The following is a 17,986-nucleotide window of genomic DNA, read 5'->3' on the forward strand; positions in this document are numbered from 1 at the left end:
GATGCGCACACAGCGTGGTGTCATCTAATATTTCATAAGTGACCTCTTACTGCTGAGAGTGTGGAAGTTTGAGTGGAAAGTTAAAAGTGAGATGTAGTTCAAAGAAACATTTCACGAACAGTCGCAACCTGAGAAGTCAAAGTAGAAAGTTTTGTGCAAACCTTTTGCTAAACCTTCCTCGCACCTCATTGGACTGCTCGAAGAAGATGCCGCTGTGAACATCACACATTTAAAAAAAAAAGAAAGTAAAACCATTGTACGCCATGATGTAAATCTCTCTGTCACAAAGCCAAACCTGAGCCAGTAACCATTATGTCTACTATCGATACTTTAAGCACTGCATGTGTTAGTCTTTGGCATGGTTAAGCATCAGTGAAACCAAGTATGTTAAGCAGACATCTGTAGGAGCAGGTCAAGGCCTTAATAGCCATGACTGGCAATAATATCACGGTCCATTTACAGCACAACTGCAGCTTTGCTTACTCCAAAATATCAAAACAGTTAGAACTTCCTGTCAAGAAAATAAAGTGATCACAAAAACTAGCAACAGAAACTGAACCGTATCAAAACAAGATCATAGAATAAAACAGTAAAGCAATATCGCACTGATAAAGTATACATTTTATACGAGGGGCGAGCCAACAGCTACTGCAGGGTGTTTCAAATCAAACCATAGACTGTACATGTAGATGGACACAGTGAAGAAAGAACCCTAAACGTGAATCCTTTTTAATGACCAGCAGGGGGCGACCCCTCCGTTTTCGAAAACATCTGATTATATAGAAGCCTATGAGGAAAATGACCTTACTGCCTACGGGAGCTGAAGTTTGTGGCCTCAATGGCTATGTTAACATCCTATTTAATAAAACACAATTTTTAATTTAGTAAATTTGCATCAAAAATGAATATAAAATAAGGATACAACTTAAGGTGGACCCTCCTTGTGACTAGCCAGTTTTCAGGTTTTAAAAAATATGAGACTGCATAAAACAATAGGTAATGTTGCAGTGGCTATATCCATCTTTGATATACAGTCTGAGTGGGGCTGACAGTACAGTACCAGCACTGGCTAAGAGACCTGGTGCACTTTTTGCACGCCTTGTTAGCCACTCCAACTCAGCAGTACTTCTGGCTTTACAAGGCAGCTCTAATAAACAACACCTGCTCATGTAAACTGTTGCCAAGCGCGCTGCACAACACTGCACAACAGCCCTTGTTTTCACAATGCTAACATTCAGCTGTATAGTCAGGCATTCAGGTCAGCAGTCTGGTATTTATCTCCAAGCAATAACCACTGTGTCTCTAGCAGATTAGGCAAGCCTTGAATGACATCACTTCTTGAAGCTAAAGTCATCACTAAACTTCAGAGCTCTCTGTATCGCTCTGATGAGTGCTTAATCAATACAGGAATTCCACAAGACGCTTCAGCCTCAATAGCAAGCTATCAGGACACAAAGGTCACCATTAGTTACTGTCTTTATAGAGCTGTTATTGATGTTGTTGGTACTTGTTGGTAGCTCACATAATTGTAGAATTGTAAAAACGGGAAACAAAGCAAGTACAAAGTGGGGAAAGAATGTAAAGGCTCAAAAAAAGGGGGAGCAGCTGAAATGAATGACTAAAAACTAAGATTTACAGCTTCAATAACAACATAATAATAAACATATAAGTATGAACATGTGTACGGAGAGGGCAATTCCAGTTATTTCCCTTCTTCTCAGATGTATGTTCAGGTTTAGCATGCCTTGCCCCGCAGTTTGGCACAAGACTAAAGTTTCCACACAGTGAGATGAGAAAGACCAGGGCATTGGCTGAAATTATTCCACACAATGAGATGAAAAACAGGATTGGCTGGGAGACTGGTGTCGTGGCGTCCCTACACATCCCCTTCCACTCGCCTCCTGCGAACTGGAGAGGAAAAGCACAATAAAACGAGAGGTGAAAGACTTAAAGAACACACGAATAAAACCAACTGTAAACATGCTACACAATCTTAACCCTACGCAGGCTTGTTAGTTCATCATGAAGACGCTGAGTGAGTCATCATGAGCTGTGTGGTTAAAATGTACACCTATTTATACAGTGTGTGTCAGCATGTGCAGAAAACAAGAAGTGAGATGTCGTCACTCTCAAAGCTGCATATCACGCAGTGTCAATGTTCACACGGTTAATATGGTGAACGCTCCATTCAAATACTGTGAAACTAATCTCCGTTATCACTGATGCACTGACACACGTGGGAGCCACACCCATGCATCACACCTGTGCTACCACGACTCTGTCTGGAGGAGGAGCTAAAAGAGAGAGCAGAGGTCGTCACTGCGGAGTGAGATATTGAACAGATGTTTCAACTATGTCATCACACTCCCATAAAACAGATGACTAGAGGAAGGCGGGGGGGGGGGAAACGGCTCGCCCGACTTTTGCGAGTTTAAACAAATCTCAGAGTGTCGAGTCTGTGCGTGCTGCGTTCATACCCAGGTCGTTGTTCTTGGTGATAGCTGCGGCAGCTCTGGATCGGGGCCCTTGCTGGGTGAAGTGGTAGCCAAATTTCACTATGCTCTTGTTCTCTTCCAACATTTTAGCAATCTCCATTTCTACGGTAGTACCCAGCTGTTGTCTCTACAGTACGCACAAATAGATACAGTTCATTAGAGAAAAAAATACAACAGCTTGTTCAGCTAAACCAAAATTACAGGTGTGAAATTTCCCCTTCCTCCTTTTCCATTACTGGAACTTCTGAGCTAATTGTTACTGTACCTGGTTGTCTATTTTGATCTCTGTGAGCATGTCATTGTCTCGCAATGCATCAACCAAAGCCTGCACTCCTGCCCCGGTGATGAAGTTGGACTCCAAATTCAAACTTCGCAATGTTTTGTTTTCCCGCAGCATATCGCTGAACGCCTGGGAGGAAGAAGGCAAAGATGTGAGTGTGAAGTTCTCAGGTGTCTGCAAAAGCCACGAGAAGCATATCAACCACTCACCACAGCGACTGGGTCGTTACTCCGCGTGGCTGCCAGGCTGAACTTCTTGACGTGCGTGTTCTTCTCCATGGATTTGGCGAAGTCCTTCAGCGTGGGAATCGGAATGTTCTGGAAAAGCAGACAAAGACACTGCCATTGGTCCGGGGACTGACCAGCATATACATACACGCACGTTTCTACATACCTTAATGTTGTTAAGGTTGACCTCTGTTAAGGTGCTGTCATTGCTTTTCACCCTCTGCAGAGTGTCTTCTACGTTAGTGGGATTGGGAGGCTCATCGAACACTGGGTTCATCTTCTCCCCTTTTACCACATCTAAGACACAAACGCAAGTGTAGGTCAGCAGATTTTTCTCTTCCGAATAGTTGAGTTAACTGGGATAAATTACGTTTAATACTCACTGTTGTAACCCTCTTTACTTCCTGTTCCATCATATGTCTGACTACTGGTAACCAGTGTGTGAACACCCAGGATCGCTGCGAACGAAAGCAGACGGTATTTTCAGTGACTGAGGCTAAGACCACAGACCAGAACATACATGGATACATGTATGCATGCATGTTCTCCAGTGTGGACAAAAGTAACCAATTCTAAATGGCATAGCAGGCCACTGGTGTGATTTTGCTCAATGCCCTTTTTATTCCCCCCATCAAGACACACAGTAAAGGAGTGAAAAGAGCTTGTGTTTTATTGTCCCAGCACAGACTGAGCCCAGAGAAAGTTCCCACCACTACAATACAGCCTTGTCTTCAATCACACCCACTTAAACACTTGTGTTTTTGAAGCCTTTCCACAAAGACTCTCTGAAGTATTTTCTCATTCTTACCTGCGAGATCACACAGCTCCGTATCCGTGGCACTGGAGAGCGCTTCCTCCAATTCTGGATCAAGGGTCGTGACCTCCTCCTTACGTGTTTCTATTGGCTTTTGCTTAGGAACAAACACTTTACCTGTGGGCAAACAAAGAGAACACTTCAGTCAAATTTCAAAGGAGTCGAGTAAAAACAGATACTTTTCTATTTAAAAACAAAACAAACACATAACTGTTAATAAACTCCCTTAGACCTACTTACTTTTTACTTTAACATCAAGTTTTGGGACCATGGATGATGTATCACAGTCTCATTTTAGGCCATTTCTACACAATTCCTTGCAGCATATTAAGCTTCATTTAAGAGCAACTACGGTAGTTACACTGACACTGACTGTCACTAAAGGATTTTAAATTGCGAATTACTTTTTAAACTGGTTACATTTCTTACAAGAGGTTAAGTGTGCACAAGACTCGCTCAACTTGGACCGCATTGACAGTTACAGTATTGCCATGGTAACCCATCAGAGGGAAGAAACGGAAAGCACAAAGGAAGTCATGGAACAATGACTTGAGTCTAATCTAAACTGCACTGCTGGGGCAACCAAACACTTGCACTGGGCAGAGAGACCATCCAGTGGGTGCCATTTGTTGCCTCTCCATTTGCCCGTCTTCTTAAACAAAAACACCCCGGGAACAGCCCTTCATTTCCCCCCCTCCCCCTCCTAAATCAGTCAAGCTGCTCAAATTGCTCAAACCGGTCCCTAGTGGGGTGCACTGGCACTTCCTGAAAGCCAACAAACATTAAATACAGTCATCAGGCAGCATCCTGTGCCAGTCCCTCTGGAGCGAAATTCAACTCGGCAGAAACAAGGAAAAACCAGGGCCATAGAACGACGGATTTAAAACTGGATTTAAAAACTCAAAAGGCATTCACATGGACTGTACATAAAAGATGACGATAGTAATGTATACGTGCCTCAAAAAAAAAAAGAAGGAAGAAGAAATAAAATCTTTGGCTCAAATTGATTCTCATTCAAAAAGCTTCTCCCATGAAATACTAGATTCTAGCAGTAACTTATCTAATAGGTGTCAAAGGGAGGCATGTTTCTCCAATCAGGTTTCAATTGTAACTTAAAGCAGAAGGCACCGTCTTCGTGCACTAATCTGTTTTTGCATTGTTAAAAAATCTCAACATCTACAAATGAGCAGTTTATCACTATCACCGTTTACAAATGAAAACTTTATTTACTAACTCAAAGTTAACATCACAGATACAGCAGGTAAGGTTAGGTCAACTGAAGCTGCAAACCAGTTTTTCCACCATCGCCGGCATTTACAGCAAACCGCAGGCTTTTGTTATCTCTTCCAAATGATTCTGATCATGTGGCTTTGCTCACCACATAACCAGGTAACAGTAACCAACACGGAGAGGTAATTACAGAACATGAGCAAAAACAGTACAAAACATGTATACCTACTAATAAATATAGGAAATCTTTGGACGTCTGTCCATCTGTTTTCAGCTATTCAATTCGCTCTTGTTATTTGGGTGCGTAAGGCTAACCCAGGTTACACATTGTACTAGTGTGTATTCAACCAGAATAATTAAACTAACTGAACTATTATCATGAGCAGTGAATTTGTAGTAATAGGCTTAGTTGACTTGCAGTATCACATCAGTATACAGTGGGGCAAAAAAGTATTTAGTCAGCTACCGATTGTGCAAGTTCCCCCACCTAAAATGATGACAGAGGTCAGTAATTTGCACCAGAGGTACACTTCAACTGTGAGAGACAGAATGTGAAAAAAAAAAAATCCATGAATCCACATGGTAGGATTTGTAAAGAATTTATTCGTAAATCAGGGTGGAAAATAAGTATTTGGTCAATAACAAAAATACAACTCAATACTTTGTAACATAACCTTTGTTGGCAATAACAGAGGTCAAACGTTTACTATAGGTCTTTACCAGGTTTGCACACACAGTAGCTGGTATTTTGGCCCATTCCTCCATGCAGATCTTCTCGAGAGCAGTGATGTTTTGGGGCTGTCGCCGAGCAACACGGACTTTCACCTCCCGCCACAGATTTTCTATGGGGTTGAGGTCTGGAGACTGGCTAGGCCACTCCAGGACTTTCAAATGCTTCTTACGGAGCCACTCCTTTGTTGCCCGGGCGGTGTGTTTTGGATCATTGTCATGTTGGAAGACCCAGCCTCGTTTCATCTTCAAAGTTCTCACTGATGGAAGGAGGTTTTGGCTCAAAATCTCACGATACATGGCCCCATTCATTCTGTCCTTAACACGGATCAGTCGTCCTGTCCCCTTGGCAGAAAAACAGCCCCATAGCATGATGTTTCCACCCCCATGCTTCACAGTAGGTATGGTGTTCTTGGGATGCAACTCAGTATTCTTCTTCCTCCAAACACGACGAGTTGAGTTTATACCAAAAAGTTCTACTTTGGTTTCATCTGACCACATGACATTCTCCCAATCCTCTGCTGTATCATCCATGTGCTCTCTGGCAAACTTCAGACGAGCCTGGACATGCACTGGCTTCAGCAGCGGAACACGTCTGGCACTGCGGGATTTGATTCCCTGCCGTTGTTGTGTGTTACTGATGGTGACCTTTGTTACTTTGGTCCCAGCTCTCTGCAGGTCATTCACCAGGTCCCCCCGTGTGGTTCTGGGATCTTTGCTCACCGTTCTCATGATCATTTTGACCCCACGGGGTGAGATCTTGCGTGGAGCCCCAGATCGAGGGAGATTATCAGTGGTCTTGTATGTCTTCCATTTTCTGATGATTGCTCCCACAGTTGATTTTTTCACACCAAGCTGCTTGCCTATTGTAGATTCACTCTTCCCAGTCTGGTGCAGGTCTACAATACTTTTCCTGGTGTCCTTCGAAAGCTCTTTGGTCTTGGCCATGGCGGAGTTTGGAGTCTGACTGTTTGAGGCTGTGGACAGGTGTCTTTTATACAGATGATGAGTTCAAACAGGTGCCATTCATACAGGTAACGAGTGGGGGACAGAAAAGCTTCTTACAGAAGACGTTACAGGTCTGTGAGAGCCAGAGATTTTCCTTGTTTGAGGTGACCAAATACTTATTTTCCACCCTGATTTACGAATAAATTCTTTACAAATCCTACTATGTGGATTCATGGATTTTTTTTTTTCACATTCTGTCTCTCACAGTTGAAGTGTACCTCTGGTGCAAATTACTGACCTCTGTCATCATTTTAAGTGGGGGAACTTGCACAATCGGTGGCTGACTAAATACTTTTTTGCCCCACTGTAGCTTTGTTACATGGACGCTTAAAGCCATATGCTTCAACTCTGAAAGCAATTCATGAGAAAAACTGAGCACTGTGAGCATGTGGAACACATCTGCTGTGTGTTTGTATTTTCCTTGGTGCAACAGTAACGCCCTCCACTGTAACCTAAGCAAACAAAATGCTTATCAGGCTTCTATCGATCACACATCTTCGCCGCTCCACAGTGTAGCGCTTTACACTTTCGCCTAACAACTGAATAGTCCATGCTTCACTCCCAGGAGGTGGCACAAATAACTTTGGAGTTGCGTCAGGAAGGGCATCCGGTGTAAAAATCTGCCAAATCAAAAGTGCGGAGCTCTACACTGTTACAAAAGCCAACCCTCTAAACCAAATAACCAGTTGTCTAAACACATTTACTAAATCTAGCCATCATTTACCAATATCATAAACACATGTCACATGAAGACACAATTCACAGAACACAATCCTCCGTTGTCATAAATCTAAACACATCTTTCCTTGCTAAAACACAAGCTGCAAAAGAACTCTGCTCATATTCTCAAATGAAAGCTCATGTGATGCAACATGCTTGCCACAGTCAGCAATATTTGAACACAATGACCTGGCGTCATTCATTACACACAACGACTCAAAATTGAAGACACCTGTTGCTAATGCTGTGACCACATGTATAAAAGCAAGTTCAGAGTGCACAGTATGCTGAAGATTCCAAACAAACACAACGGATGAAGGCAGAGTCAGGGGAAGAGGAATTCGATGCAGAGGAGGGAGAAGAGCTGGCCCTGGAAGAAGAGGAGCAGGCCAACGAGGAAGAGGAGTTCAAATGAGAGGAGGCAGAGGAGCAGGACAATGAGGAAGAGGAGGAGGCCAACATGGGAGAGGAGAAGGTCCAGGGGGGAGAGCAAGACAACCTCGCGCCATCATTACGGACGAGATGCGAGCAACAGTCATTGACCATGTCATTGTCCATGGCATGACAATGGCTGAAGCAGGACTAAGAGTCCGTCCACACCTGAGTAGGTTCACCGTGGCCACCATTATCAGGGCATTCAGACAACACAATAGGTATTGAACTCTATTGCTTTCTCTGTCACAATACAGTTTTACAAACCTGTGAAAGTAGTCTATTGGTTTCAAATCAGTTGTGACTGTATTGTAACACATGTCAATTGACAACACGTGTTTCTTTCTGTAGAGTTGAAAGAATGCCACATAGAGGTGGGAGGGTTGCTATATTTACAGCGGCACAAGAAACCCTCATTGTGGATATGGTTCGTGGGAACAACCTCATCAGACTCTGGGAGATCAGAGACAAAGTCATTGCCGATAATGTCAACTTTGAGAGCACTGACGATGTCAGCTTGGCCACAATAGACCAAGTTCTCCGGCACCAAAAGACACAGATGAAACAGGTCTATAGGGTTCCCTTTGAGCGCAACTCTGCGCGACACAAAGACCTACGTTACGAGTATGTGCAAGTAAGTTTACATCCATGTTCACAGTACAGTTAGTGGACATACTGTGTTGCTCAGTGGCCTACATTACTTCTGCACAATACTGTGCTACCTGATTGACTGTTGTTCTGAACACCTGTGCACTTTCACATTTTCACAGAGGATAATACAGTTGGACACGATGGCCAGACCTCATGATTACCTCTTCCTGGATGAGGCTGGCTACAACCTGTAGAAACGAAGGCAAAGAGGCCGTAACATCATTGGCCAAAGAGCCATCACCGAGGTCCCTGGCCAACGGGGGGGGGGTGTAATATTACCCTTTGTGCGGCCATGGGTTCGGAGGGGCTTGTCCACCGGCATGCTGTCCTTGGGTCTTACAACACCCAACGTCTCTTCACCTTCCTAGAGGAGCTAAAGGACATCCTCCTGGACCACCACCAACACCATCCTAGGCCCGCACATCACATTGATGTGATCATTTGGGACAATGTCCGCTTCTACAGAACAAACCAAATCAGAGAGTGGTTCACCACCAACAGTGACCACTTTTTAAACGTCTGTCTGCCACCCTACTCCCCTTTCCTGAACCCTATAGAGGAGTTCTTCTCATCGTGGAGATGGAAGGTTTATGACAGACAACGATACACAAGAGAGAACCTCCTAAGGGCAATGGAGCTGGCCTGTGTTGACATCCCAGCGGAGGCCTTCCAAGGATGGATTTGCCATTCCAGGGCGTTTTTCCTGCGGTGCCTGGCAAGAGACAATATAGCCTGCGATGTGGATGAGGTGATGTGGCCCGATGCAGCTCAGCGACATGATGCCACACAGTGATTGTGGTGTGAATGACGTAAATTAAAAAAAACTTCACACCCTGATCATGTTTTCAGGAGTACTGTTGTGTGCAATAGATTCTGTTTTTGCATTGAGTTGTGTTACAGTAGTGTACGTACATGCAGGATTTCCTATAGATTTATACTCTTCATATGAAACACAAATCTAAATGCCTAATCCTCTGCAGAGATCTACGACGATCCGTTACTGTATAGTTTCTAAAAATATGCATTGGTAGTTATGAAACAAAGAACCTTCTCACAAATTGAGCATTGTGTTTTTAATTGTTTTGCTGTAGTGTGTAATGATGTGTATAGTGTTTACATTTTTGAAAGCTTCAAGCTGCTCTTTTGTTGTGAAAGTTTGAGTTTTGCAGTGGGAAGGTGTGGTTGTGTTTATGTAGCTTTAGAAAAGGGTGTTGTGTTTAGACATTGGGGAACATGGTGGAAACATTTGTGAAATGTCTTTTAGCATTTGAGAAAAACTGTAATAAGGGAGCAGCTAAAAGTAGCTTCATCGATCATACATCATCTGCTCGTTATCTACAGATAACACATCTTAGACAGAGGAATAAACAACAGAAAAGATGGATAATGGAGAAGCGACAAAAACAACTACAACAAATTCAGCTGCGAGAGGGTTAAAAATGGTTACCATGGAGTCACACTGAGTGTTTTTCTCAGAAATTATGTGAAGTTTGAAACTAGAGACATAAACACTCATGACCACATTAGTTATCAGCAGGGGGTGAGTCTAACAATGAAAAGAGAATCAGCTGCATTCCACAAAACCACAGTGATGTGAGTTTTCCATGTTGTCACTGCAAACACACACACACGCACACACTAATTTCCTAAGAGGCCATGGTAAGGTCAGTGGAACACATCAGTCCATGTTTCCTCTCTGGTGAGGGAGTAGCTTTCAGATTCCTATCTGTGGAGATCCCGACAAAAGGAACTGCTTCATCTCATAAAAACGTTCCTACTTTTCCCACTGAGGTTTCTACTCTACTCACTCGTCTGCATTTCTGGCTTTTTGCCACATAAAGAATTTCACCTTTTGCTTCCTCTAAGAGGTGGATAAGAGTGTCACAAGTATGTCACAAAACCCATCAGAACAAGTTTCACACGGAAAGATTAGGATATATCAGTCTGACATTAAACCCATACGGTTTGGCAGACAATCATACTACTATGCTGTGAGTTCAAGCACAGTACATACTATATAGAGTATAATATATACTATACTCTATGTAGTATACTTCAGGCCAACATGGTTCAAAAATATGTTTCAGGCTTGCATATAAATAAACATATCTATTAAAAGCATCAATTAAAACATAGTTTCAAAATGTAAAATCCTTCCTCCCTTCTTTAGTATTAGCACACCCTCCCAACACTGCTCTATGCTGAGCAGACATGCTTATATGTAAGTGCAAGCATGTCTTAATAATATCTGCAAACACAGGTGAAGAGTAATTACTGCTAGGTCTGCAGGTGCACCCTGAATCTCCATCCCCCGAGTAATACAGCACTAACATGTAATAGCACCTTGTTGCCGGTGTTATTGGTGATTAGTTGGTCGCGCTGTCGAGAAAAAAGCAAAAAAAAAAAAACAACCCACCTTTTTTCTCTCCAGTGAAAGGCACTATATCGTCTCTGTCCTTATACTCCATGGCTTCCTTCTCCAGGTATTTGAGCAGACGTTCTCTGTCGAACGGTCCACTAGCTGTCTTAGACGTCTGGTCTTTTTGACGTAAACCCGCTGGGAGAAGAGCATTCTGGGAACAAGACATGGAGCCACATTAGAGCTTAAGACCTCAGTGCACTTATGCACCGTAATGAAGCCGCAGCACAACTCCTTGACCAGACTTTCATCAAATCCATTTAAGCAGGCTTTAAAAGCCTTTTCCACACATTGAAAAAGTTGCACAATCCAAGCTAAACAATATTTGGCACCATTTGTTAGAAAAAAGAACAAAAAACATTTCTGCTAGTGTATCCTCTGCATCTTCCGGCCTCTGTGTTAGTTGCCAGAAGCAGGAGTTTGACAGTCACATGAGAAATTAAAACATGAAATACAAGCTGCTCAAAAAGGAAGTAAAAGAATACTTTAAAACCAGTTGAACTTGATTAATCCAAAAAATGCAGCTTGTGAATATTTAGTTGTGGGTGAATAAAAAAAAATTAAAAAAAAAACTTGGCAGAGAGCAAACAAGGCCGTGTGTTAATCTATACACACAGCAACAAACAAAATTCAGTGCTTTGTTTTGCATCCACACCAAATGAGATTTCATCTCTTCACCGACATGAGACCCAGAAATGATTATTTTCCCATTGCTGCTGACTGTTTCCTGTGGGCCCCGTGTGGTCGCCATGTAGACCGATTTGCCTCACTGAATGGAAATTAAAGAAAACGTCCAGGGGCTTGGAGGGGATTTCATTACGCTGTACAGCTCTTCTCACAAAGACTTGGCAGCCTGAGCCGCTGCAGCTTTAAATTATTTTCCAAACCATAGAGACTGGAGTGGGAAGTGACTGTCAGAGCACACGAGAAAAAAAACCCACCATTACATGTGAATTAGTGAGGTTAAAGGCATTCCAGGGGGGAAATTTCCCAACCATTAACCTGTCACAACCAGGTCTACTTTGCGCCATTTGGCACTACAACCACAACAAGAGACGTAAAGTTGGAAAAACGATTAGTCATTTAACAAATCTAATGACCCACTTGTGTCTGCATAGTGTTTTTTTTTATTTTATTTTGAGATAAGCCAATAAATCCCTTTCAATAAATCCTTTCTCTAAATGAACTTCCTCCCACTGAGGAGCCCTGGAGCTCCTCCAACCTGCATCGAGCCCTGACCTCAGGGTCCATCTCCTCAAGGGCCGTCTCCAGCTGTTTGAGCTCCTCTGCCGACAGTTTGTTGAGGATTTCATCTTCATCGAGATCCTTGTATTTATCCAGATCCTTCTTGTAGGACAACGCCATGGTACCAGCTATAGCTTGCTAAGCAACACCGAACACCAGACCGCAGCCACACTGCTCTTCTCGGGATTACTGCTCCAAACCAGGAAGACACTACCTGAAAACAAGCACACACACACACACACACAAATAAATTAGTGATGAGCGCTGGATGGTGCATACATTTCATTTTATTATGCTGACTCACAAAAAGACAATTTTAATTGCATGTCGTTAACTGAGATAAAGATTGTTTATCTTATTGCTGTGAACCAACACTTGATCACAGCTGGGCTGGATAATAAGGCCTTGGGATGATGTAATGATGGGTGAACACACACCCAACACACACAGAGCTGGAACAAAGAACTTTCTCAGGCTTGGACAAAACATCTGACCAATCCCATAAGGATCAACTACAGCTCTTTGCAAATGAAAATTTTGAGAAAGTTTATAAAACACTATCAAGACAGAAGAAGAAATAAAGGAAGCTTTTTCTAAATAAAAATGAGGAAATGCATGTGTCTCTTTGTCTTTTGGGACTGAAAGGCTGAGCATAACATTGCAGTTAAGTTTAAATAAAGCTCAGATAAGCGAAGGAGTTAGTGACTGAGTGCGTGTCCTTTCAAATAAAATCAAGAGGCAGTTTCCTCTCCCACGCCACAGTCCGAACACAGAGCGACCTCGTGATTTTCCAAACTCCCTGCAGGACTCCACAGATGCTACTTCTCCAAATAATTGGTGTACACTTTTGGAAACACACTTAAACTTGTATTCTTTTAAAACAACTGATTTTTGTCACAGTGAAAAGAAAAAACAGTTGTGCCGCTCTTCTGCAAGAAAAGCAACTGTGCATGTAAGTGTATATTTAGAACAGACATTCTTTCGTGGCTGCTCCAGTAGTGTAAAAGCAAATAAACCAAGGAACCTCATTGCAGTTGTTACCTATAGATTAGTGCCACATCCATTATTACATTCTGACCGGATTCTCAAGTTTGTAATAAGAATTTATGACTGTCACTTTCCAAAAATATTACAGCAAACTCCTGGTAACCAGAAAAATGTTTGCAGTTGTACTAACCAACAGTCATCCTGATGTTGAATGCGCAACACACTCAACTGTACATGTCGCCCAGTGGGAGGCAACCTGCCTCCAGACAATCGCAGTCTGACTCAGACTGTAATCACTATCAGGCTGGTGAAGGTTTGCAAATAATTGCTCATGCAACCAATCGGAGTCAATCTGTGCCAGTGATACGACTCGTCTCTGATGCTTCTCTTTGCAATCGAAGACTCGACTCTCTGGTTGCTAGCTGTTTGCACTCTGATTCTTTTCTTAAATAAACATAAGGCTGCTGAGTTCCTTTGTGATTTTACAATTAAATTGCCACTCTGCAGTAACAATGTCACTACTTGTGGAGGAATTTCTGCTTTCGAAGTTCTGGCTGGACTCTGAATGTCAGGACCGAATGTAAATTTTAATTACCAGCTAGCTGGCATTTAATTGCAGACTGACAACAGACTGTCTCCATCTTATTGCTATTATTATTGCCATCTTGATGCACCAAAGTCAGCCTGGGGACAGCTGACTGTGAGTGGTCTCAGACTGGGTCCCCCTTCTTCAAAGTAACAATTTCAAAGGTAACACAGGATGTTTTCCAACCTCTGTTTTCCCTTGTGTAACTGAGCACTACAGAAAAAGAACAAGTGCGTGCACATTCAAAGAAATGATTTAGTTGCCACAAAAAAAAAAAAAAAAAAAAAAAAAATTGTAATAAACATTGTGATTCAAATGTTGCTGCTTTTGTATGTTTTAAGGATCAAACTAACACTTGGAGCCAAATCATTTACAGACACTGCCACGTCTTTTGTTTTATAACAATTTAGCCAAAAGTCAAGCCTGCCAGAAATATTCATTTCATTTGTTTAACATAACAGATTTTGTTTTGTTTGAGAAAATTAAAAAAAATCTTCATTGAAATATTTTAAAATCTTTCATCTCCTCGTCACACTATTGATGAAGATTTAGTCAATGCAATGTGCTCCCCGTTGCTGTCTGGCTAGTTTCTCCAATCAAGGGAATTCCCGAGGAGTCCAACAAGGCCGGTGTCTCTCACACCATTCAGTTCATTGTCTCAACAATCCAGGCTCTGTCCTCATCTAATTTCCCCCCCCCATCTCCTCCATTACTGTGCTACGGCTACACACATTTATTTCTGAAATGACTGCAATAGTCATTGCACGGGCATTCACAAGTGTGAGTTCCAGCAGATGAAGCTCAAATGTCTTCAATGATGACTGGAAAATCTAAGCTCACAAATGTAATAATCTACACTTACACTGTTATCTTGTTCAATTCTATGCTAATCAATCCTATCACTGCTAACAGTAAGGTGGTGAAGTCGTCATGCAAGTTTATAAATTTCATTTTTACAAATTAAACACCTACGGAAGAAAATCCAAGAAACTGCATGAGAGGAAAACAGTACTTTTGTTGAACACAGTCTACCTTTTAGATTTTATGTCACAGGACAGGAAAAAAAAAATCCCATGCATCCAAATCATATGAAAATCACACTGCATGCTCCAAATACAACAGTCGCCTGGCCTGCGATCATGGAATGGCACTAGGATACGTTTCTCGTGACATCATCACAAGCTTTAGCTCATTCTGGAGGAGGAGGGTTATTGTGCATTTTTATGATCAACACCGAGTGTGGGGGAAACAGGCATTTCTGTGGCTGGGAGTATAACCTGATTTTATGGCTTTGCAGATGTCTTTCCTTTTACTTGTTCTGGAATCCTAACACTATTTATCCAGCTTTCTCTCACTTTCCACTTCACTGACAGATTATTGAACACATTAGAAAAAAGACAGACAGAAAAGAAATGGAGCACGGAGACAGAGATAATGATAACAATAGGTTAGCTCAGGCCGAGCTGGAGACACTGGAAGGATCCATTAGTCCAATCTGACTGATTCCTTTCTCCTTCACCTCCTCGTCTGCTAATCCTTCAAGAGAACAACAGATGGCTCAAGGCCAACAACACTGCAAACCTGCCTGCATGCTACACTCGCCTGTCCACTCAGGCTACACACAGACCCATATAAATATAACAAGCGCTTTGGGTGCCTTGAAAAGCGCTATATAAATCCAATCCATTATTATTATTATTATTAATGTAAATTCACCTGGAGGTCTCCCCCCCTGCAGGAGACATCTGCAAAGTTAAACTAAAGTTTTATTCTTGAGAATCTGTATCACTTCAACCAAAGTTTCATGGGAACTACTCTGTGCTCCAATTTTACAGCAAGAGTAGTGGCCCCATTCTTCAGGATATTATTAAGTAAGACAAATGGAGAGAGTGCAATGTAAAATATCTGGTTCTACCTTTAGCATTATCTCAAATTCAGGCCAAATGTGGGGCACTATCCTCTTTCCAAAAGTGACAGCGTCTGATATCTAATTGCGTACCTGCTGTGATACGTTATTAGACACCACCCCAGATATGCCTAGAGTAAATGCTATAACCTGATGGGAGCTACAAGAAAACATTAAGTTCATCTCAGTCAAGCGTAATTCTTGCCACAATGGGTTTGATCTCAGCAGGCAGAAGCTGCACAAATAGTAATTTGCAGCCTAAAGATGAACAGGAAGCACTGACTGGTATTGCATTATTACAGAACACCACCCTAACTGCAGCACAAAAAGACTATAGTTAGAATGACCCAGCTATGCTACTCATGGGAGACAACTCTGTACTTCCACCTCCCACCTACTCTCCTCCAGTTTTACGCTCTGCTGTTCCTCTCTCCACCCTGCTGTTACTCACTTTGTGTGTGTGTGTGTGTGTGTGTGTGTGTGTGTGTGTGTGTGTGTGTGTGTGTGTGTGTGTGTGTGTGTGTGTGTGTGTGTGTTCAGTCTCTCCAGGTGCCTGAAAGTGTTTGAAATGATAGAAAACAGATGGAACAGAGAGAAAACAGAGAGGCTTGATCACACTGATACTGAAATATTACTATGCATATTAAAGTGAAAACAGTCATTGATATAGGAGTCAGGAAAAGGAGAAAAGTGTTTGAAATATGATACTGCCAGGGTAATAGTTTCATTTTTATTTAATAGCTAAAAAGCTAAGTCATAAAAACAAAACTTTGCACTCACACAATGTTTCCTAACAGCTCCTTTACAAAGCGGACAAGGGTGAGACAGGAAGTGGGGTGGTACTCTAACAACCATACACGATTTGTGTATTCCCTCTGACCTGCCCGCACACTCCAGACACACCACATTATTATATAATGAGAACGGATTCAAGGAGTGGCCTAGCCTTCAGCTCACGGGGGGGCTAGGGTATGAATACAGGCTCAAGAAAACTCATCACTTCTTTGTAAAAACTAAAGCCACCATTCACTACCATGGCTCAGAGCCAGGTTTCACCCTTCAGTGAAAGGTATGCGGGGTAAACAAAACCTATTTGAGAAGCCAGTTTATCTGCAATACTGCAGTGGTGGCAGTTCAAGAAAAAAAAAAAGAAAAAAAAGAAAAGTCAATTCAGCAACCACCACAACATTATTATTTGGCTACAAAGCATGACTCTCAGATCCAGGAAGGAGGCCTCCTGCCCTGGGGCTTAAAGGCAAAAAACCACAAGTACCCAAGCTGACGTCTTGGGCCACACCCTTCATTCACCACTGAGTCCTGCTTGGTGAAACTACCATTGTGAACACACCAATAAACCCTCACGCTAAATCTTGAGCAAAGAATGTGTCAGAATACTTGCGATACAGGTAAAATGACTTTGCACTTTGATGACAAGAAGTACAAAGTCTTCCCTTAACCTCTAACAATGGTGTGAGCCATCCCACCAAAGGTATGTCCTTTGAAAAACACAAAAACAAACAACTCTTGTCTCGGTCAAATAGAGAAACACAGGCACTATTCATACCGCGTTTCTAATTATTTGTCTGGCTAGCAGGGATGGGCAGCTCACATTATATTGGACCTATATTCTGCATAGCATTAGCAATAATCATACATACAGAAGAGAGAAGACCCGGGTTAATCTGCAGTTACACCACATACCACACAGCACTACTAACATAATAAATATCAAATATGCTACTTTTGGTGAAAACTTAGCTGGTCTCATCTTCTGGAGACACCGCGGGCTACGGAATGGCGTTAGCTAACCCGTTCTTGACATGTTTATGATTACCACGCTGACAGCAGCCATAATGATTGTAATTATCACCGCCTAGCAAAATCCGCCACACTTCAGTTCAAGCCAGAACAAGCGGTTCATGGGGCACTTGCTCTGCTAACTTAGCTGCACGTATCGGACGGACACTACCATGGGAAACAGTCCGATGAAATGTAGAAGCTAACGCGCTAACCTTTGCAGTTCACTCAAGTTGCTAGCCGTTTAGCAGCCACAGTGAACATACTACAAATGACAGCAGGCAAAGCTATACAGTTGTTCGTGATGAGTGATTTCCAACCTCAAACAGTCGTCTATTTCCTTACCTGAGGCTGATGGGACCTAGCTAGGGAATGTCCAAATAGCACCAGTCTTCCCAATGCGATGTCTTCTGTGCTTGACTCCTCACTCAGGGTAAGGGCGGTAACACAGGAAAAGGGA

At 42.4% G+C, this 17,986-nt stretch overlaps 1 protein-coding gene across 1 annotated transcript; it reads right to left on the bottom strand.

Annotated features, from left to right (window-relative positions):
* Window positions 1–1,795: 1,795 nt before the first annotated feature.
* Window positions 1,796–17,986, bottom strand: tmod2 (tropomodulin 2). Its single transcript, XM_026163735.1, has 10 exons — window positions 17,872–17,986; window positions 12,245–12,464; window positions 11,003–11,159; window positions 3,811–3,933; window positions 3,386–3,460; window positions 3,169–3,299; window positions 2,985–3,092; window positions 2,761–2,904; window positions 2,478–2,622; window positions 1,796–1,908 (listed from the first exon to the last, which is right to left on the bottom strand). Exons 2-10 carry the CDS (start codon window positions 12,368–12,370, stop codon window positions 1,877–1,879), a joined length of 1,041 nt encoding a protein of 346 aa, XP_026019520.1. The 5' UTR covers window positions 12,371–12,464; window positions 17,872–17,986; the 3' UTR covers window positions 1,796–1,876.

This window comes from Astatotilapia calliptera, chromosome 1, assembly GCF_900246225.1.
Source record: "Astatotilapia calliptera chromosome 1, fAstCal1.2, whole genome shotgun sequence".
Lineage (NCBI taxonomy): Eukaryota > Metazoa > Chordata > Actinopteri > Cichliformes > Cichlidae > Astatotilapia > Astatotilapia calliptera.

Coding starts and splice junctions, on each gene's coding strand:
- tmod2 (XM_026163735.1), bottom strand. CDS start 12,370: ATGGCGTTGTCCTACAAGAAGGATCTGGATAAATACAAGGATCTCGAT. Junction 3,934..11,002: donor TTTCACTGGAGAGAAAAAAG/GTGGGTTGTTTT, acceptor GTTTGCCCACAG/GTAAAGTGTTTGTTCCTAAG. Junction 2,905..2,984: donor GTAACGACCCAGTCGCTGTG/GTGAGTGGTTGA, acceptor TCTTCCTCCCAG/GCGTTCAGCGATATGCTGCG.